Source organism: Motacilla alba, chromosome 4 (assembly GCF_015832195.1).
Source record: "Motacilla alba alba isolate MOTALB_02 chromosome 4, Motacilla_alba_V1.0_pri, whole genome shotgun sequence".
Lineage (NCBI taxonomy): Eukaryota > Metazoa > Chordata > Aves > Passeriformes > Motacillidae > Motacilla > Motacilla alba.
The window spans coordinates 71,660,732-71,681,708 of NC_052019.1; the positions used below are offsets into that span (position 1 = coordinate 71,660,732).

General features: G+C 45.8%; 2 protein-coding genes across 9 annotated transcripts in view; both read right to left on the reverse strand.

Annotated features, from left to right (window-relative positions):
• Window positions 1–12,485: 12,485 nt before the first annotated feature.
• Window positions 12,486–16,691, reverse strand: LOC119700832 (cytochrome c oxidase assembly protein COX18, mitochondrial). Of its 4 annotated transcripts, none has more exons than XM_038136478.1 (6): window positions 16,434–16,691; window positions 15,208–15,312; window positions 14,829–14,992; window positions 13,922–14,034; window positions 13,495–13,605; window positions 12,486–12,808 (listed from the first exon to the last, which is right to left on the reverse strand). In XM_038136478.1, the coding sequence occupies exons 3-6, from the start codon at window positions 14,971–14,973 to the stop codon at window positions 12,626–12,628; spliced, it is 552 nt and encodes a 183-aa protein (XP_037992406.1). In that variant the 5' UTR covers window positions 14,974–14,992; window positions 15,208–15,312; window positions 16,434–16,691; the 3' UTR covers window positions 12,486–12,625. The 4 variants fall into 4 exon arrangements, with proteins under 4 accessions (XP_037992406.1, XP_037992407.1, XP_037992403.1 ...); XM_038136479.1 differs by having other exon boundaries at window positions 16,606–16,624; XM_038136475.1 differs by having other exon boundaries at window positions 14,829–15,038; window positions 15,208–15,308; window positions 16,434–16,569.
• Window positions 16,692–18,423: 1,732 nt separating this feature from the next.
• ANKRD17 (ankyrin repeat domain 17) overlaps window positions 18,424–20,977 on the reverse strand; it is a 69,094-nt gene continuing 66,540 nt past the window's right edge. For all 5 annotated transcript variants that reach the window (XM_038134317.1, XM_038134313.1, XM_038134312.1 and 2 more), the window contains 3 exons: window positions 20,204–20,379; window positions 19,931–20,095; window positions 18,424–19,021 (listed from right to left, as the gene is read on the reverse strand). In XM_038134317.1, the coding sequence (XP_037990245.1) occupies window positions 18,962–19,021; window positions 19,931–20,095; window positions 20,204–20,379 (401 nt within the window). In that variant the 3' untranslated portion in view covers window positions 18,424–18,961. The remainder of the gene's footprint in view (window positions 19,022–19,930; window positions 20,096–20,203; window positions 20,380–20,977) is intronic.

The window sequence follows — 20,977 nt, forward strand, 5'->3', positions numbered from 1 at the left end:
AGACTGCTTAGAGCCCCAAAACGGTGGGAACTGACTCACAGGCTGTTGAGAGCACCAAAATGCCTGTGAATGACCCATAGTGTGCCACAAAATGGCAGAAACTGATCCACAGGCTGCTGAGAGACACAAAATGGTGGTGACTGACCCATAAAGACTGCTGAGAGCTCCAAAACGGTGGGAATCAACTCACAGACTGCTGAGAGCCCCAAAACGGCGTAAACTGACCCACAGGCTTCGGAGAGCCACAAAATAGCGGTGACTTACCCACAGCCTGCTGAGAGCTACAAAATGGCAGCAACTGACCCACAGAGCCTGCCAAGAGTCACAAAATGGCAGCAACTGACCCACAGAGCCTACCAAGAGTCACAAAATGGCGGGAACTGATCCACAGACTGCTGAGAGTCACAAAATGGCGGCAACTGACCCACAGACTGCCGCAAAATGGCGGCAACTGACCCACAGAGACTGCTTAGAGCCCCAAAACTGTGGGAACCGACTCACAGGCTGTTGAGAGCCCCAAAATGGTCATAGCTGACCCACAGCCTAACCCAAATGGTGGGAACTTAGCCACAAAGAGAGCTGAGAGCCATTGGCAAGAGCTGTCATTGCTGAGAGCCCATGGCACGAACTGACCTGTGTACTTACAGAAAATGGCGGTGACTGACCCAAGGCCTGCCGAGAGCCCCAAAATGGCAGCGATTCACCCACAGCATGCTGAGATCCCCAAAACGGCATGAAGTGACCTGTGTCCTTACACAAATGGAGGTGACTGACCCACAGAGACTGCTGAGAGGCACAAGACGGCCATGACTGACTGCATGGGTCCCACAGTGAACCTTAAAGTGCATCCGTGCCTGGGGGAGGCCCCAGGAGACCAGAGCAGCTAAAAGCAAGTGACACATGGGTTAAGACACTCCACTGCCCTGGATTTGGAAGCAGCTTAGACCCCATGGGATCCCGGGGTGATCATATATATATTTTCTCTCTCTTTTCTCTTTTTCTTTTTTTCCCTCTTTCTTCTCCTACCTTCTTCTCAAAATATAATATAATAAAATATAATGTAAGCCAGAGAAAAATAAATCTAGTCATTACCTTAGTAAGTGTCCTGTTGTGTCTGGATAAGTTAAAGTTGGCTGAGTTTAAGTTTCCTAAGTTAAAGCTTGTAAAGCATCTTACTTTGTCTGGATGTGGTTTTAAAATTTGCCTAATACCTTCTTTTACCTTTGCAAGCTTGAAAATAAGTTTGTCACTGAACCTTTTGAGACCTTGTTTTTTTCTCTGTTTACTGCCCTGATAAAATCAAATTCCTTTCCCCTAAACACACCGAGTGGATTAGGGCATAATAATCTTAAAAATTCCAAATTAGTTCCTTAAAAGAAGAACCAAACCCAGATCCCAGTGAAAGGACATCTCATCTTTTAAATGGCTCTTGATAAAGAACTGCCTTTCATCCCACTCCAGTGCTCCCAGGTGCATTACTCCAGGCTCACCTGGGACACGAGGCACTTACAAGACGGGTTAGCGGTGTCCTTGTCAGTGCTGGGGGAATAGGTGGACTTAGACCTTGGAGGGCTTTTCCAATCTTAAAACTCTATGAGTCCATGACAGAAAAAAATGGTATTTCCCATGTACTCCTTGGGAACCCACCTGAAGGCTCCTTTGGGCAGGGCTGCCCTCTCCTGAACACTGACTTTGGACTCCAACTGGAATTCTCCTCTACTTCAAAACTTCCCTAAACGGCGCTGCAGGAAGAAAGAAAAGGCAAATCACCTGCAGCTGGCTCAGAGAATTCTATGAAATAGTAAAAGGAACGTCAGACTAACAGCTTCGGGAGGGAAAAAACAGTGTTTCTGAGAAAAAGCAGTTCAAAAAAAAAGCAGTTCGAAAACACTGACAGAAAAAAAAAAAAAGTGTTCTGAGGTGCCACAAAATATTTGGAAAGCTGCTCGTTTCAGTTTGAAAACTCCTGGAAGTGACTGAGTCCAACAGACGTGCACATCTGGCAATGTGTGAGCTCTACCTGCTGACACACCTGCGCCAGCTTAGCCCACTTCCAGTGGATAAAAACAGTGCAGAAATGAGGCACCAGCATCTTAACATGATCAGCCAGGATCATCAGCAGCCTTCACCCAGTCTAAAAAGATGTACGTTGCTTGTGTTTTTTAAGAACTCAAATTCTCTCACAAGAGAGGAAACCAAACACTGTGATTGCTTCAGCAATAATTTTTCTACCTCATTAATAATCTGAGGAGGCCAATTAATCACCACCCAAGGAAGAAGCTTTAAGCACAATGAGTGCTTTCTTCCCTCCCATCACTTACCACAACACTTTGCTGCCTAGGTTTAGCTCAATTTCAGCAAAGAAGTGTCTGAAATTTGGAGGTCAAGCACATAAAAGTCTAAGCTAGAAATCAAGTTTTTTATTACAGCTTTATATTAGGGCCTCAAGTCAAGAAGGACCAGGAGAACTGCAGTTTTTCCAAAACACTAGCAGTATGGAAAATTTTTTAAAAATTCAGGAATGCTTACTGAATATCTGGATTTGTTTTTTCTAGGCAGTAAAATACTTGGATCAAGTGTTGCTTACAGACAAACATACTGAAAACAAATCTGAGAAAGCACTTCAAAATCATTACAAAAAAGCACTTAGAAAAGGCTTGAGAGCAATTATCAAAATTTTAGAATGAAACAAAGGATAAACGTATGAAGTATTTTGAAGCTGCAATTTACCTTTCTTTACAAATAGCAGTCTTTCCTTGCAGTTCTGGATAAAGACATGAGTTTCCACACCTATACAGTTAAAAATCACATTATTTTTCCTGTTACAAACAGAAAATCACCTACTAGATCAGCAGCAAAATTGCAGATTTTCTTAAGGCTCGCACATGTAAAACAAAGACAGAGACAGAAGTGTGTGTGTACACATTTGTATGTGTTCAGGCACTAGAATATACTTACTATGCCAGTGTTTTCAGCCTTCATGTAAAGCCCAGCCATGTTGCTCTCAGCAGTGAGAAGCTTTAGCCACCCTCCCAGGATGTGCTATTAAAAATGGTGACATCTCTTTGCACAAAAACAATGCTGGAATGCTCACCCAGCTGAGGGATCCATTTTCCTGAGCACTCAGACGTAGCTAACAAAGAGATTAATTCACCACAGGTAGAACTGCAAGGACTGCAGTACCTCAAAAAAAGGCTGAACACATTTCAAGGTCAAAATCGGTTTTTTCAGAACTTTACAAAACAACTTTTTCTCATCACCTGGCGTTTCTCTCACATGGAAATATCACATCCACTGTCTGTTTTTTTCCCCCCAAAAAAACCTGCAAAATACAGCAGCTTTAGGAGACAACTTTCCTGGGATAAGGGACCAAACTGGCTATTTTCTGGCCATTTCAAACATGCATCATTGCTTCTCAGTTTGGACTAGTGGGAATGTTCTGATGTCACTGAGGTACCCAACAAGTGGATCCTAATTTCTCTTAATCATAAAAATCTGTGTGAGTAAAAAGTACTAGTCCTGAGAAAGAAGCAGTGGAGCGACAGAGCTGCCACACAGTCATTTTGAATACTACTCCAGAACTACTCTCTTCAATGCAGGCATCTCACCAATTTTTTTTTTTTAATTTTCCATATTCAAATTCCCTTCCTCGTGTCATATGCCTCACTTGCCCAGGTGACATCTCCAGGAGGAGAGCCCACACACTGGCACACAGCTTTTCACCCTGGTTTTTGCCTTTTCAACTATCCCTCTACAGATTCATATCCCCAGCATGATTCAGGAAATCTCTCCTAACAAGACAGCCTTGACACAACTCCCTTGTTCCACAATAAAACACACTTTTGTTGTTAAACCAGAGCACAGGATCTGTCAATAAAACTGGGTGATACAACAATCAGTATCATTCTGCCCCAAAGGAAATGGCAAGGAGGAGGCAAATAAAATTAAGGGCAGCTTTCCTTCAAGTGTTTCTATGATACTTGAAATCCCAGGAGTCAGCCACAGATCTCCCCCTGCGTCTCAGTAGTGTCCCTGATTTTCCTCCTCCTTCAGCTTCACATAGACCCAACATGAATTTCGTGCCCACACAATCAAATAATTGCATATGAAAGGGCAAGAAAGAACATTTAATGTAAAAAAAGAAAACAAAAAACAAAACAAAAAAAAAAAACAACAACAAAAAAACACCTCTCTGGAGAGACATTTAATTTTTCTATTGCTTGAAGTGACATGAGGCAGCTCAGGAAAATCAGCCCGCAACCTACCTTGCTGTATCTGGCAGGAGTCTATCTGCCTTCTTAGGCAAAGAAACCAGTACAAATGTTTGCTAACCTGATGCTTTTCATGTGGAATTTACCCAAAAGTGAGGGCTTTTTTATGGACTTGAGAGAAGATAAATGCTTTTGAGAATTTATTCACCTAGCAAGTGTGAGATAGAAAACACCAAATCACTGTGGAATTTTCAGTGAAGAGAAGCAGCTAGACAAAAGAGAACACGGAGCTTTCCCTCACACCTGCCATCTCCACCATGTCTGGATGCCTGAAAAATCCCAACAGCAGAAAGGTGGAGTATGGAAGCTTAGCCCAATCTCACCTCTGTCTGCCTGAAAACCTAGTGTGCTGGGGTTTGAGATAACCCTCATTAATAGGAGACGGGGTGATCAATGGGAACTAATCCATACTGCCTGTCTCTACCTTCACATGATGCTGTATCCAGACTTTTAAAGCAATTTTACTTTGGAAATCAAGGAGGATCCATGCAAAAAATTTAATACTCCAAAGAGGAGAAAAAATCGGTGCTGTGCTTTTTCAACTGGCCAAGTTAAAGGAATGTTATTGAGGACTCTCTTACATAAATGTTCCTCGACCTCAGAATGAACCAACAGGTCTTCAAAACTGCATTAGCCAGAGCAAATTCCCACAGCAAATGAAACATTTAGCAGAGAGCACGCTGGACTTTTCTACGAGCAGCACAAAGCAAACTCCAAATGGCAAGTTAGTGTTTCCTGTTTGGGTCTACATGAGCCCAATCAGCTCGTGAGGAGCAGCTGCCAGCATCCAGGCAGTAAAACTACACCACACTGATTGCTCCTGGAAGATGAAGCTGAAGCTGATGGGAGCAGTTTAAGGCAAAGAATGCAATGCACGAAGGCCAGATGGCTGCTGAACAACCTATGGCTCCTCAAGGAAGGCAGAGAGCATCAGGACAGCCATCCTAGGATCCCAAAGAGGATCTCATTCCAATTTCATCTCCTGCAGCACATTCAAGAGCCTCACGCAGTCCACAACCCTCTGAACATCCATCACCCCGTGCACTGAGGCACAGCCGCCAGGACTGAAGCTGTCTGTGGCCATTTAACAGTGCTCTGTGACACACAGCCACAGGCGTGAGGAAAACTCCTCTGACACCTTCAGTTCTGCCATTTCAACACTCAGCTCTGCAAACCAAGCAGATTTCAGCAGGTTCTGGCAAATAAATGTACATCCTTAGGTCACATACCCTCTTTGTGTCTGGATACAGACATACATGTAATCTTGAAATAAAAAAAAAGTAAAATTGTATAGAAACCGAGCTGTAGCTGGTGATTAAAGAAGAATCTTGCAATCATCCAGATGCACTGATCCAGGGTGATGGTTACATGTCTCTGGAGGTGAATTCATACCACATGTAACACTAATGAGGTTCCCTGAGTAAATCCCTTAGATCAAAAGTGTCTCCTGCATTCAAGAAAACAGCTCTTAGGAGTCAGGTCCTGTTGTTTCCAGGGCTCAGTGAACTCCTATGACATGCAATAGAAAAATCTGCCTTATGGCTGTCCTCAGGGTGTGAAGAAGCACAAAACCCACACATAAAACCTGCATTTCGAAATTCCTTAATCAGTTTTGTTTATACTTCCCTACACAAAGCTTTCACGGCTTGAGAATCAAGCCTTTGGGGTGGTATATCCTTGGGTTTACAAAGATATTCAGCATTCCAGCACCACATTTTAGAATAAAAGGCAAGAGAGGCTGCAAGCTTGGAATAGAAATTAGGCCTGTTCCCCCCCAAAAAAGCAAGAAGTCTACATAAAATAAGCTGAGGGGTTTTAATCAGTGATAAACTTCAGACAGAGCTCACACAGTTGACCTCTCGGAGCTTTTCTTTTGCAATTTGAAGGATATTCTAAACTTGGAGAGACCTATGATGAGGAACAGTTTATTTGCCCAGCTTCCTTCCATAAACCAGAAATATTTAGATGGAAACAGCCAGAAAGGATCCTACCACGCATGCTGGAATGCTCAGCCATAACCCGTACGTTGTGGAGAGAAACAAGTGTTGGTTGCTAAATCATTTCAGTGTTTTTGGCAGTCATTTTACAGATACAGCAAGAGACATGTTCCTTGTCCGCTTATGTGTCCAAATCATGGCATAAGCAAAGGGATAAAAAAGAAACAATCTTTGTATCATTCTACTCTCAGGAGGAAGAAAACTCAGAAAAGAATGAAATCTTTATTCCACTGAAATCAGTCACAGAACTCCCGCTGGCAGCAGCAGGTTCGAGACTTCAGAGACTCTCTGCAAGGATGAATTTAGATGGATTCACTCAAATGAAGCATAAAAATAACACACTTGGCCAAAACTTGGAAAAATTTTGGCCCACAACAAGTCCCAGTGATGCTCATCCAAAGAGCAATGAGGAAAGACAGAAACCAACCCAAATCCATAGAGGCTGACAGCACAGGAACACGACAGCTCCTCAGCTCAGCCCCGAAGCACAAATCTGTGTTTTGCATTATTTAACAGCGCTAGAACATCCTCTCACCTCGCAGAACCTGAGGGGAGAAATATTATAAAAGGCTAAAGCACCAGACAGATTTCATTTGGCCAGCATAATGGAGTTACTTTTCCCTATATTCAGTATTTCCTATCTCTAGGGTTTTTACAACCTGCTTAGTAGTCAAGGCCTCACTTGTGCAGTTCAGCACCTCCCAGATTTCAGTCTGATTTTCCACCACCATCTTCAATCCAAATTCTGCACTGCCACAAGAGCAAGCAGCTTGTGGCAGCAACCACCACGATCCAGACTCAGAGCCGAGGCAGCCTATTCTTATCTCGGATGCAGTCCTGGGGGAGCTGGCAGCCCTGGAAAAGCACACGCGCCGCAGCTCCAAGCCCTGGCGGGCTGTCAGCTGCGCGCTGCTCCACTCTGACACGCCACGGCGACACCGCCACCACTGCTGCAGCAGCAACGGGAAACCCTGGGCAACAACCAAACACGGGAAACCCTGGGCAACAACCAAACACGGCCCAGGGAACTCCAGTTACCTGCAGGACCAGCTGGCACGGTACAGGTACGCTGCATTAAAGCACCTTAAACCATCTCTGCTCCATTTTCTCTCAACTTCTACAGTTACTTCACTCCAAACAAGCTGCATCTGAAGGGGAAAAGGTCACCATATATTTTTTTAAAGATTGCTGTCATGTGCATAGTCAGTCTCCGGGGACTTATTGCTGAAATCATGACTTTAAATATCTCCAAACAAAGCTTATCTCTCAGCCTTCCAGCGAGAGCATTTAAAGTGGAAAAATGCAAGACCAGCAAAGGTTTTATTAGCAAATTAATCTGAGCTTGTTTACTTTGTAAAATACAACAGAATTATTGGTTGCACTCGGGAGCAAGCACTTAGGCAGTAATGGAATAAAAAACATGAACTGCACAGCGATTACAGAGGAAAATCAGGGACTCCTGGCAAATGGCCCCACTTGGGAATCCATGGACCCACTTCCAGCCCCTCCCCATTTCCCTTCTGACAAAGCTGCACCTTCTCCACTTACAAAAGTTAATAAGGACCTAGTGTTCAACTGTAACTCTGGCGATGCATTAAAGGAAGCCCTAAAAATAAGAAACAGAAATATTTCCAAACAGCTGAGTGAGTATCAAGTACCTCTTTACAGACCTTTCAAAAAAAAAACAAAAAAAACCCCCACCAACCCAAAAAACCTTTTTTCATTATGTGGCCAGCTGGACTTTAACAAAATGCACAAAGAACTTGAGTTCTAAACTAAATGCAAACTAAAATCCCTTTAGTTGTACCCACAAGGTTTAGGCTACATTGATATGAAACCTCCAAAAAGTTGCTGTCTGCCAACTTTCATTCTGCAGCTCTTCCTCAAAGCAGAAACAGCGTGCCTAGAGAGTACCGCCACTATTTATATTTTATTAGCTACATTTCTAAGCAACTGATTTCCCCCAGCAGAAGATTTTATCATTTATTTTCTAGACAGAAAGGGCTCAAGGTCAGGAATTCGTCCAGAAGAACGAGGGCTCTGCCTGCAGCAGCTCCCACTGAGGCATGCTTGATAAACCTCTGTCAGCAGGACAGAGGTCAGCTTTCTGCTCAAACTCAGGTGCTGAAAGGAAATCACTGCACTTGAGTGTTCTGGTACCTCCAGCAGACCTCTCAAATCAAATGCAGCCTTTCAAAACTTCCAGGAAATCCATATTTTAAATGCTATCCTGTCAGGTAAGGTTCACAGTTCACCGTTTCCCTACACGCATTCTCAAAGTGAATAGCACACACAAGGACAAATGGGAATCCATCACAGCCCCCAAGCAGGAAGGAGGACTAAAGCCAAGAGGATGATCTCCCCTGCTCAAGTTGAAGTATTTCAAAACTTACCATGTTCCTGCCTGAAGCTTCCTGGCCCATCTCAGGTCATCTTAAAACACCAGAGTGGAAAAGCACTTCTTGGCTTGCTTTACTTGCCTGCCAAGAGCACATTCTAACCACAATCCACGGACACTCTTGCCCTCTTGCACTTCCAAGGATCCATCACTCACCACAGGCTGGCATTGCACCCCCTCTGGAACAACAGCACGCCACTGCCCAACAGCTCCCCAGCAAACTCCAACATACTCAGGCCCCAACTCCTGAACCCACAGGGCCCTCTTCCTCAGGAATGGATGCTGCTGAAGGCTGGCATTTGTTTCCAATTAACATTCTTCCCGTTACAGCCTGCGTGGTAGCCACTGACATTCCAAGTGGCTTTTCAACCTCTCTGTCCCCTCCATTTCACACATTCGAGCCTTGGACTCGTAACGCCCAAGTCAAGCTTGTGACAGCGTCCCAAATTCTGCGCTGTTCTCAGCAGCAAGTACCAAAACCCCCTTTCTACTGCTCCAGTGGGAACACAGGAGTGTGACTCCCCTGCAGGAAGGCAGGGCATGAAATGCTCTCCCCAGCTCTCTCCAGGCCTGAAAAGGCCGGGTAATATTAAGCCACAGAGCACACAGCACAACACTCCTTATTTTCATGAGGGGTTTGAGTACCAGGGATTCTGGGAGCTGGAAGATTTCCTCCAGAAGCCCAGTCCATATAAATAAGGCACTAGTGGTCTCTTGCTCTTTCAAAAAAAGTAGGGGATTGTATTATGTAAAACAGGCTAAAAAAAGTAATTTGCTATTACTCCAACTGCAAAATTAATTAAGGCAATCAAATTATGAATAGATACCTTGACAAATGAATCCACAAAGCTCAACTCCTTAAATAAAGGAACATAGGGATGTGTGCACTCACCTTAATGACGAACCTAATTTACACAGGCTTCTTCAAACAGCCCTACCCAAACTCAAAGCCTGTAACACCACAGCTTTGTGCAGCCAAAATGGATCAAAATCATGGAGGTGCCATTGATGTAAAGCATTAATCCCTCATTGTGAATTTCTTTGTGATCCCCGAAACTCAGAAAATAGAACAGAACACCTCACTCAGGAAAGCAGCAGCTGCCGTTGCTTTTAGCACTATGCTGAGCTTCAGAGGTATGAAGAATACCTTATTTACCATTAGAAATCAGTCAGCTTAATTAAATATAGGTAGGTTAATAATACCAAGTGAAAAAAGGATCCTGCTGGCAGCTAGCCATACGGGGAGGGCTTAGCAAAGCAAAACAACCAGGGATTGCTCCAACACCTGCCCGCCTCCCTTGGGCATCCTCAGCCATAAAGAGGGAGCAGTAGGGCACTTGCCATCATTTTCAGCTCAGCAGTGGTGAACACTGGGTTGCTTCAAAGGGGCACGGCAGCGAGGTGGAAAAGAAGCGTACACTGCGAAGGACAGCCTGACTAAGCTCTGAAACAGCATCAAGATGAAAGACTGAGGAGGAAAAAGGTTTTAGTGCAGTGCTTGCCTGCCTGTGCTGGATTTCAGAACCCGGCCGCCCTGCAGCTGACAGGAGCAGCAGCACCCCCGTGTGTACAGCAGCGCACCCAACAGTACTGTGACAGTTTCTTACTTTCCAGAAACCATGGAACCGTGCCAAAAATGACACAGTCCTGGAAAAAAAGTTCTTGCGCTTCAAGGAATCCATCCTAGTAACTGCACTTTGATGAAGAGTTCGGATTCCCCAAAACAACCCCAAAGAACAACCAGGTGGACTGGCAAGGTGTCAAATTCTCTGCCAGACAGCAGCATCCCCTCCACCAGCCTGTAAAAGGTGTTGGATCATACTCTTATCTTATTCCTGAATGGGACAGGGGCCAGCTCACCTCACCTAGAGCATTTCAGGCTAATAATCAGAGGGAATTCAGGAAGGAAACTGCCCTCCTTTCTAAAACCACATTTCTTTTATTACTACTGGGTTTTGCTCATCTACTTACAATCTCCTTGTTTTCAGCAAAGCCAGAAGAGGAAGCAAACAGGAGAGGTGGGGACACAGTTAAGCCACAGCTATAGATGACATTACTTAATTATTTGTCATTCACAAAGAATATTGTACAGGCTTTTTTTAAAGACACTTCGGTCGAGTTTCTCAGAGAACACAGCAACAGGTTTTTTCTGACTTCCTCTCCAGAAACCTCCCTTGGTCCTTCCACAGTCAAGGAGGACTCATTCGACCTCACACACATCATTACACGTGTCTTTGCTCCACCTTTGTCTCATCAACACGGACTGACAACAAAATAATGGCATTACCATAAAAAGGCAAGCAGCAAAGCTCCGATCCTCTTTCCTAGGAACAGCATCAAACACTGAGACAAGGATTTTAGGCCAGACAATGTATTTGGACAGAGTCATTACCGTGGCTGGGAACAGAGGTAAGCTTCTGTGTAAACAATGTCTTTTTGCAGGGAACAACCACCAAAGATAACAAGCATCACAGCCCTGTTCTCCAAGTTCACACTGCATCTTCAAGACGGAGGATGAAACACCAGCCAGGATATTTCAGCACTTCTGAACAGAACCCATTCAGGGAATTTGTACCTGCCTGACTTCAGTTCCTTAGGCTTAGGCTCCCATGAAGGACATGGACTCTTCCAGACCTAAAATAATGCTTGAGAAATCCACCACCAAAAACACTCACGGGAGAAACCTTATTTCTCTTTTAACTCGCAATGGGAGGTCTTGGGTGTCATTTTATAAGGTAAAAAGGGTGTAAAATAAACATAAATAAATGGAGAACTACAATTCTAACAAAGCCAGTTTGAACAAATGGGGTCCTGACAGAGATGTGAGGCATTTTCTTCAGTGACCAGTTTCACAGCCCTCTTTATGCTTCCCAGGAAATATAATTTTATTTTTTACTGCACACAAGACACAGCTGCTGCCAGCCTACCCTGCTCCCAGGCTGGGAACGTGAGCTCCTCTCAGGTGAGACTGCTGAGGAAGGAGAGGCAACTTCCATGAGCACTGCATGGAGCACCAGCTCCCTCTACCACCAGCTTCCCAAATTCACTCCCCTGTGCACAGTCCTTTTCCAACACCTTCAGATGAGAAAAAATGACAACATGCATTGAGAGAAACCTGTGCACTGAGGTCCTCCTGAGAGGACCCTTTAAAAATCTACAACATTATCATACCTGTAATGCAGACCTGGAAAGGGCTTTATCACATAGCTTCCCATCTCCTTACCTGTGGGTTTTGAATTGTTAGACACCATTAGATGAGATGCTTTTGGCTGCTTTGCCTTCAGTTTCACACCTGTTTTGGGGAGTCTTTTGGGTACTAAAACATCCTGGCAGCATCCAGACGCAACTATCACTGATGTTCTGAGATTCCTAACAGTGAAAACAGTGGAAGACCTCAGTGGAACATCCCCACAGGTAAAGTGCAGTGTTATTAGTCCCATGACATCTGCACTTTTTTCTTCTCAACTGCTGGTTTTAGCCAGAAAGTGTATCTCAACCCTACCTGTAAAGTTCCACTAGGCTATCACAACAATTCAAATAAATGCTTCCAAGTCTGCATTTAAAAATTTCTGCTTCCGAATTTTTTAGTTTACGTCACAGTAGTAGCTCAGAATCTTTTAAAAACGTAAACAATTAATTCCTGATAATTTTAACAAAAAAACCCCTAACCTTTTTACCTTTAGGACTTAAAGAGAGGCACTGTATATGAGTCACGGCTTTATTTACCACTCACCTGGCCAACTTCTTACGACAATTCAGGAGACCAACCTGGATTTCTGGACTACTGCAACTGCAAAAGGATCACCCTTGAAACAAAGCTTCCCAGCAAAGACACATTTTTGCTGACCGATCCTTCCTCAAGGCCAGCCAGCGTTTTATTTGGAAAATAAATATACAGCAAATAAGTACATCTCACTGGAACAGCACGACTTCGCTCCTGAGACAGCTCCTCCTGGAGCTCAGTGGGGCTGTTTTTTCAAGCTGTACTTGGTGGCCAAGGCAGCCACCATGTCCCTGTAGGGCGTGTCCGAGTGGGATGCGGTCCTCGGGATGCGGCACAGGCGGCGGAAGGCGGGAGAGCGCAGCAGCAGGTTGTGGGACAGTCCCACCAGGCTCGAGGACAGCCAGTACAGCGCCATGGACTGCAACAAGACAAGCACGGGTCAGCTCCCTGGAGGCAAGGAAAGCACCAGCTTCAGGCAGCCCCTCCCGAACCACAGCTGTGGGTTACTCCCAGGGACTGATAAAAACAACTCACCTAAACCACTCCTCCTGCTCTCATCTGCAACAATGGCTTCCATGAGAAATGTAACTGTCTGTCTCTGAACTCTTCTGGGGAAAAGTGCCATCTACACTGAGGCTTGACAGCTCTAAAATTAATTCATTTTAAACTTGCTTCAACTTCTGTATTTGAAATTATAATTAGGCCAAAGAACCAGACCCTTTGTTTTTGCTAAGAACACTCTGCAGTAGAAAACCTGGCAAAAACGAGAAGTGTTTGAAGAAAGATGTGGAAAATTTCCTAATTTAAGAACCACACCGGTTTCCAGTGAACAAACATCTGCCTATGTGTCTTGACACAAAGCTTTCCTCTCCTTTTTCAGGCTACATGAAGGACATTAACACCTTTGACGTTTGCAAAGTCTTCCTCCTTGAACAAAAACATCCCAAAGGCGACGAGATTTACACACACACATAGACAGAACACCTGACTTCTCTTAACCACGCAGCAGTAGAAATATGAAACATGTGAAGCCTTCGGGCTGTCCTTTAAGCACCAGAAGAGACCAGGCACGGGTGACATCCCTGAGGTCACCCGAGTACTTACAGAGGGCACTGTGGCAGCAATAGGGATCATCACCACGGACACCGCGCGGAAGAAGTTGGTGACAAGCTTCTGGATCCGCGAAACTGGCATTTTGGTTTGGGAAGCAAAGATCTGAAAGGGGAGAAACTCACAGTTATAAGCAAGCTCTTTTTCAAGCAGCCCTACTGAGGATTTACACCCAGGAACCTCATTAGAGCAGCATTCTAAAAGAAGCTCTAGTCGAGACTAAATATTACTGAAGCTCAAGTAGATCTGAGATGTGTCCCATCTGACCTGGAGATCTCTCAACAAAGACACCTACACATTGAAATACACAGAGCAAACAGACTGTTTCACTTCTGCCCAGGCCATTTAAGGCAGTGACAATCTGCAGCCGCCTTTACTAGCCCTTTGCAGTCACTGCCCCCGGTTTATTCCACCAACGTACCTCCACCACCAGCAAATTCACCAGCCCCAGGGACACGGGCAAAATCCAGGTGGAGTCAGGTGCCGTGAGGTCTGTGAACCACAGCGCTCCTCCTGAGGAAAACTGCTCTTGCACTACAGGAAAAAAGTGAAGAAAACACAGAATTCAGTATAATTTGCTGCCTCAAGTGAGCCACAACTGTACCAGTGTTAAATCACAGAGCCAAGTTTCTAGGTATGTTTTATGCACAATTAAAGCAGATATCTTTGGTTTAATACTCTGCTACAAATGTAAGACAAGTGAGAGATGCAAGGTGAGACCCGGCTTAGCTCATGACAGCCACAGACAGGTAAATCTGCGACAAAAAATAATTCCACCTCAAATATTTTACAAGTCAATGAGAAAAATAAGAATGCAGTAACCTACAGTGTTTATTTCCTGATTTTGAGAAAATCATATTTTTCTTAGTAGCTGGGTAACTAGCTACAATGTATAAAATCCTGTCTAAAAAATCAGTATATATATTTTTAAATTGAAAAGACCCTCACGCATTTACCTTGCCTACAGTATCTCACACGGAAGGAGAAAAAAATACAGATTAAAAGTGAGCGCGGTGTGGCACGTGTAACATCACTTGCTAAATAGGATTATCAGACCACACTGAGTTTAAAACTCATTTCAAATGTTTATTACTTATTATTTATATTAATTAAATAATTAAGTTTAAACTATATTGGGTTTAAAACTGGTTTTTATATCAGCTAGTACACTTGGCACATTGTGCTTTTTAACCAACAAGGTGCCTGTGAAGGCAGCAAGTGCACAAGCAGCAACAGCGAGAGAAGATTTGCGTCCAGGTGCAGCACCTGTTTTTTGGATAATACCCTGTTCTGACCCCAAAAACTCTGCACAAGCGCATTTGCCCCACCTGCAGAGCCCACGGCACCGACGCTGCAGTTGCGCAGGGCCAGGGACACGCACACCCACATGGGGACCTGCACCCACAGCAGCAGCGTGGCCTTGAAGGGGTGGCAGTTGTCCCGGACGTACAGCTCCGTGACAATCCTCCGCATGTTCCTGGCGAAGTGGGACCTTTGGGAGAGGAAGGCACAAGTCTGAGCTTTGAAACGGACAGCGTCTGAAAGGGAGCAGAGTAAATGAACAAATCACAGGCGGGGAAAGACAATCTAAGCTGTGGGCAATGGCAGAGCCTTGCTGCACACGTGCTGTCTGTGGGATCTCCCTTCCTGCCGTGCCTGACTCCGGAATGGATTCAGGATGTGCAGACAATCCCCCCAGGACAATACCTGGCCACCTTGTCAGACCAGCCCAGCTGCTTTCCACGCACTGAAACTTCATAGCGAAGGCGCTGGGCAAGCTCCTTAATCTCAGGCTGCAGGTTTTCCAGCTAGCTAAAGAAAAGGAGAACTGGTTGGGCACGGCGGCAGGCAACACTCACTCCCCCTCCTCACCTCTGTGATTAGTCATCCCTGGTAACTCAACACCTGAATGAGTATTAGGCTGATCACTGGAAAATTTAATATCTGTACAGGAATTAATACATATTAGTGATGTACAGTAATTAATACACATTGCCACTGTGTAATTTAATACCTCCATGGGTATTACACACGTTAATTACTCCTCTATGATTTAATACCAGCACAGGCATCAAACATATTAATTACCACTGTAATTTAACCCCTGTAGGGTAGGAAACGCCGGTGAGGGACAAGGCATCTTGTTAACGTCTTGTTCCAACATCAGTGAACCACTTCCATCTTTAAACAAAATAACCACGTGAAGGTAACGGAGACAAATAATTACAGTAACAATCAAAGATACTCTCTTACTATTGCACGAAAGGAAGAATTTTAATCTTATCTTAGATTTTATACTTTTTAAAGAAGAAAGTGATTTCTATCCCAACTGACATCAGGGCAATTCTTAACAAGCATCTTTTTGCCTGCATGCAGGACTTGTAATCGGCTACTCCACTTAAGAAGACTCAACTTCAATGGCACCTCAACGATAAAAAAAACCAACAAACCGGCAATTATAAAAATTATTAATAATATACAAATATAAAAATATAATAATAGAAAACGCATATATGTTTAAGAAAAATCTTAAACTGACAAACCAAATCCACTACAATATAATAGAATGTATTATTTACAATATACTTTACGTAACACATAAATATACTGTGTTAGACATGATAAAATATATAAAACGTATATATATATAAATAAAACGAAGCGTAATGAATTAAAGGCCACGAGGACACAACTCGGCAGCGAACCAAGTCACCACCCACAGCATAAGAGACCCCGCTACGCGAGAGCGCAACAGACGCTCACTTCTGCCACCAAAAAAAACAGGAAACGTAGCGAAATTCCTTAAAAAAAAAAAAAACCCAAACGTGCCCAAACCCGCTGCAATAGGGAAATTGCGCTGTTCCTTCCGCGGCCCCCTCAGCCCCTCCGGCGGTCCCCCCCTCAGAGGCCCTGCCGCCCCTCAGCGCTCGCACCTTGGCCAGCAGCCGCCCCTGCTGCGCGGCCAGCGGGAGGGTCACGGCGGTGCGCAGCAAGGCGGCCCCGCCGGCGATGGCGGCCCAGCAGGGCAGCCCGGTGGCCTCCTGCAGCGCCGCCAGCCCGCCCTCGGCCCAGTGCACGGGCGGGGACCGCGCCGCCCACTCGTACCAGCCCTCGGTGCCGCCGTGCCCGCCCGGCCCCGCCGCCGCCGCCGCCGCCAGGGCCAGGGCCGGCGGGGCCCGCGCGCCCGCCCGCGCCAGCCGCCACATGCCGGCCGGCCGCCTCCGCCGGGGCGCATGCGCGGCCCGCGCGCCGCCGCCGCAGCGCGCCCCCCCGCGGCCGCCATGGCGGCTGAGGGCACGGGAAAGGCGGGAAGGGCGGCGCCGAGCTTACGGCCTGGCCGGAGCTGGGCAGGAACCTGGCTGCTACGGGCCGGGAGCGGAGCGGGGAACGGGCCAGGGCAGGGACACCTCCCGCCACTGCACGGAGCGTGCTGAGTTGGAAAGGAATCACGGAGTCCAACACCTGGCCTGGCAGCGGGCATCCCCAGGGATCACAGCGAAGGACTGGGAGTGTTGTCCAAACTGGCGATGGGTCACTGTCTCACTCCTCTTCCAGTAAATATTTCCTCCCACTAGCTAGCTTATATTTCCCCTTTTTCCATTTGCACCCATAACTTCTTGTCCTATCGCTATAGCTCCTGACAAGGAGTCCCTCTCGGGCCACTTCAGATACTGGAAGGCTGCCGTGAGGAGCCCACACAACCTTCCCTTCTCCAGGCTGAACGGCCCCAACTCTCCCAGCCTGAAGATTATATTGTACAGTAATTAATCACTACATCATTCCACATGAGGAGTGTTCTGCCCAGCCAGGTTCTGCCCTCTCTCCTTACCCCTTTCTGTGGCAAGGGGAGGTCAAAACATCCCTTAGACCATACACTTTACTGTGCTCTCTTCCTCTCCCTAACCCTGGTTCCGCTCCCTTTTCCCAAATAAATAGCACTTGCCCGCTCCCAAAAGAGTACATTCCTTGGTTTACCGGACAAATAAAAAGCACTACACTGTGGGGGGGGGAAAAAAAGTATCTGGGAATAAAAACGGTCCAATTTCCCCCACCCAGCCCACTGCCACAGTGATGGCATCAGGTCTGTTACCGCCGCAGGCATGGATAAAAGTGTCAGGTCAACAAAATACTCTGGAATTCATGGTGCTAATAAATACTGAGTACTATTTCTCAGTAGGATTAATAATTAGTAACCCTAACCAGCACTAAAGCCTGCAGCAAATGATTGTAGCAGCAGAGGGGAAGGGCACTCACCCACACCCTGATAAGGTGTGAGATGGAGTTTCAAACCTTTTTCTGAGCAGTTCCTCGCTTTGGGATCCATTGTGCTACCACCAGATCTTCACAGGATGTATTTCAGGAGCTCAGACTGCTGGAAAAAGGAACTTGCTTTTATTCAGAGCAGCACCTAAGGACAGGTACACGGCCTTGGGTATGCACAAGATTTGGGGACACCTCAAATACCACAATCATTAAAAGGCAGTAGTTTCTGTGGCCAGCTGAGGTGTTTTCTTGGTTTTCAAAGGAGAAACCATAATAAAACTAAATACTTCCTAAATCAGAGTTGTTTAAGTGCTCTCTAAGGCAACTGTACAGAGATCCTGACTGGATCTGCGTCACTGCTCGCCCAGCCCGGCCTCACAGGACCCACCCTCCTTCATCTCCTGCTACCTCTGCCCACAGGTGACAGCTCCTGACAATGTACACAGGAATTCCCACTTGGACTCCTCCAAAAAAACCTTGATGGGCCTGATTCTGGAAGAGACCTGCCTCTGGAGCCTTCAGCAGGGAAGCTCTCCTCAAATGTCAAATAGAGAATGTATGTCTTCTCAAAAGAATCCAACACACATTTGGAAAAGGCCTCTGATAATGCCTGGGGTGTTTTTCTTTTTATAACTTATTTAAATTACACAAGTAGAAAAGTTATGCTTATTAATAGTTTAATGTATGAAGGAAACATCCAGATTTCTGAATATGAAGGTACATATCTCACATTAATTTAAGTCTACATAAAGTAGAGCCTCTATAACTGACATATTGAAATTTACTTTCTGCTTAGCCATTTGTTATGTAAACAATTGTACATTTATTTGCCATTCTAAAACTTCAGGATCAAGTTTACATAATTTTGCTAAATTTCTGTGTTTGCTCAGAAGCAGTTTACAGTACTAAAACCAACCAGCCAAAGAACAGCTTCAACAGAAAGTTATGTCAAAAAAAAAAAAAAAAAAGAGGAGGAAAGGAAAGAAGAAAAGTCTAACTAAGTTGAAACATATGATGGTGGGGAATGGGCGGTCACAATGTTCACAGAAAAAGGTCAGTTAGTAAGTTCTTCTGCAAAAAGCCTACACACTTCAGTCAAGCACATCAGTAGAATGATCTGGGAGCACATAAACTGTTTCTGCCAATTGTGGTTTCCTCTGCAAAACAAGGAATCTCAAGGCCAGCACGTTGATCCCACTCAGCCCAGTTGGTTCATATGCACACTGTTCATGTGAGGTGTCCAAGTTCCAGTCCACACCTGCAAGAGAAACCCGTGTTAGCACCGTGCTTCGGGCCGCTCCCAGCAGAGCACAGCCCACAGCACGCTGCAGGGCTCGCGGTGTTCCTGTCCAGCACAATCCACAGGGCTCGGCATTCACAGGGCGTGCAGCAAATGACTGCCCAGCCCAGCTCCCAAACCCCTCCATGCCCAGAGCAAGCCATGTGCTCTCTTCTTGACCTTCAGTTCAAACAAGAACTTGATTCCCACCACCTTATCTTCCCCTAACACCTTCAGCCCTGGGGAATCCCAGGTCTAACCCAGTAAAGCTTTCTTTGGGGAACAAAGTTTCCTCACGAAACCAGAAATCACCTTGCAGAGACAAGAAGCCACCCCAGAGCAATACCTGAACTGTGGCCAAACCCCCTCTCCCTCACACCTGTGGCCTAGCAAAGCTGGGAGTGCTGCCCACAGCTTGGATCATTCCCAAGCAAATTCAGCCCAGAAACATCTTCATTTACTAACACTGTAACAGGGATCATGGTCCAATTACACATAATCAATCACAGGATATAATCTAACCAGAGCTACTGATGCTCCATTATAGTATTAGCTCCTCAGTACGAACAAGAGGTTTAGGGGAATTAATCCCTCTGCCTAAATTATATTTAGTGGACAAACCAGGCAAGATCAGAGCAGCAAAGGGCTGCTACTCCCTTCCTCAGGGTGCTCCTAACACAGTCACAACATCCTCAACTACAGAGCCCGGCAGCAGCCCTGTTGCTGTGCTCCCTTCTTGGGAAGGGAAAGCTTAACTAACAACACACAAACTGGCTTTTCCTATGATATTTTGCCCCAAGATTTCTTTTCCCAAATGCCTAACCGCACAGACAGGAATCACAACACATTTTGAATAAAACACACAGTGCAAAAAACGGGAGCAATTACCGTCTGAGGCCCGTTGTTTTCTGTGGAATTCGAAACCATCTTTATCAGCGAGTTCCAAGATGGGTCAGCAGCATGAGGCCCGTTAAAGATGGGGCCTCCAGTACCATCTGTGATGGGGGCTACAGGAGGAATTATGGCGTTCCCATACACAGAAAAAGGCATTCCCTGAGGGGAAGGAAAGAACGGTCAGGGTGCTTGCGCGAACGCCACTGCTACTGCAGCCAGCAGGACAAAGGGGATTCCCGCTGCGCAGGGGGCCAGGGAGGTCATTACCCCGACTTTCGGGAAGTCCATGTATCCTGCAGGGACGGGCTGATGGAATGTACCGGAAGGCGTTACGATTCCCGTGCTGTCTCTCTCCATGGCTTGGTGCGAGAAGACGCCTGGGTCCGACATGGGCCTGTGGATCATGTGGCTGCCCATGCCGCTGTGGCACCAGTCCACTTTATCTGCCAGCACAGAGACACGGCGTTACCCACGGCACCCCCTGCCAGCCCGCAGCTCTCAGGCCCCACCGCACCCCAGCATGGATGGACAGCAGCAGCAGTGCCACCTGCAGGGCCACGAGCCCTGAGCCGCTGCCAGGATTGGGACAGTTACCTGCAACCAGAGCGCTGCCCCTGCAACTTTCCTCCATTTCAACAGCAAAGCTGGAATTTGGGCTAACTCTCCCTGCTCCAAAAACCTCACTTGCTCGTGCCCTTGGTGCTGTGGAGAGGGTATGTACACTATGAAGACTATTTGCTCTACTTAACTACCATTCTTCCATTAATTGCTCCATATTCTAAGGGACACAGAAGTATCTGTGCAAGCCAAAACCAGAAAACGACCAGCTGCAGATACGTGCTCACGTCCTAATTGTGTGAATTCATCAGAGGCAGCTTGGTATTGGTGCTGCAGTTCAAACCCCAGACATCCAAAAATCCAATTTTCAAAACAAAACATTAAAAAAAATTACTAGGAGAAGGGGTACAGAAATATTTCTGAGGCACCCTAATACTCAAGTAGAGAAGAGCCAATCTCATTGTGAACTGAAAAATCAAAATG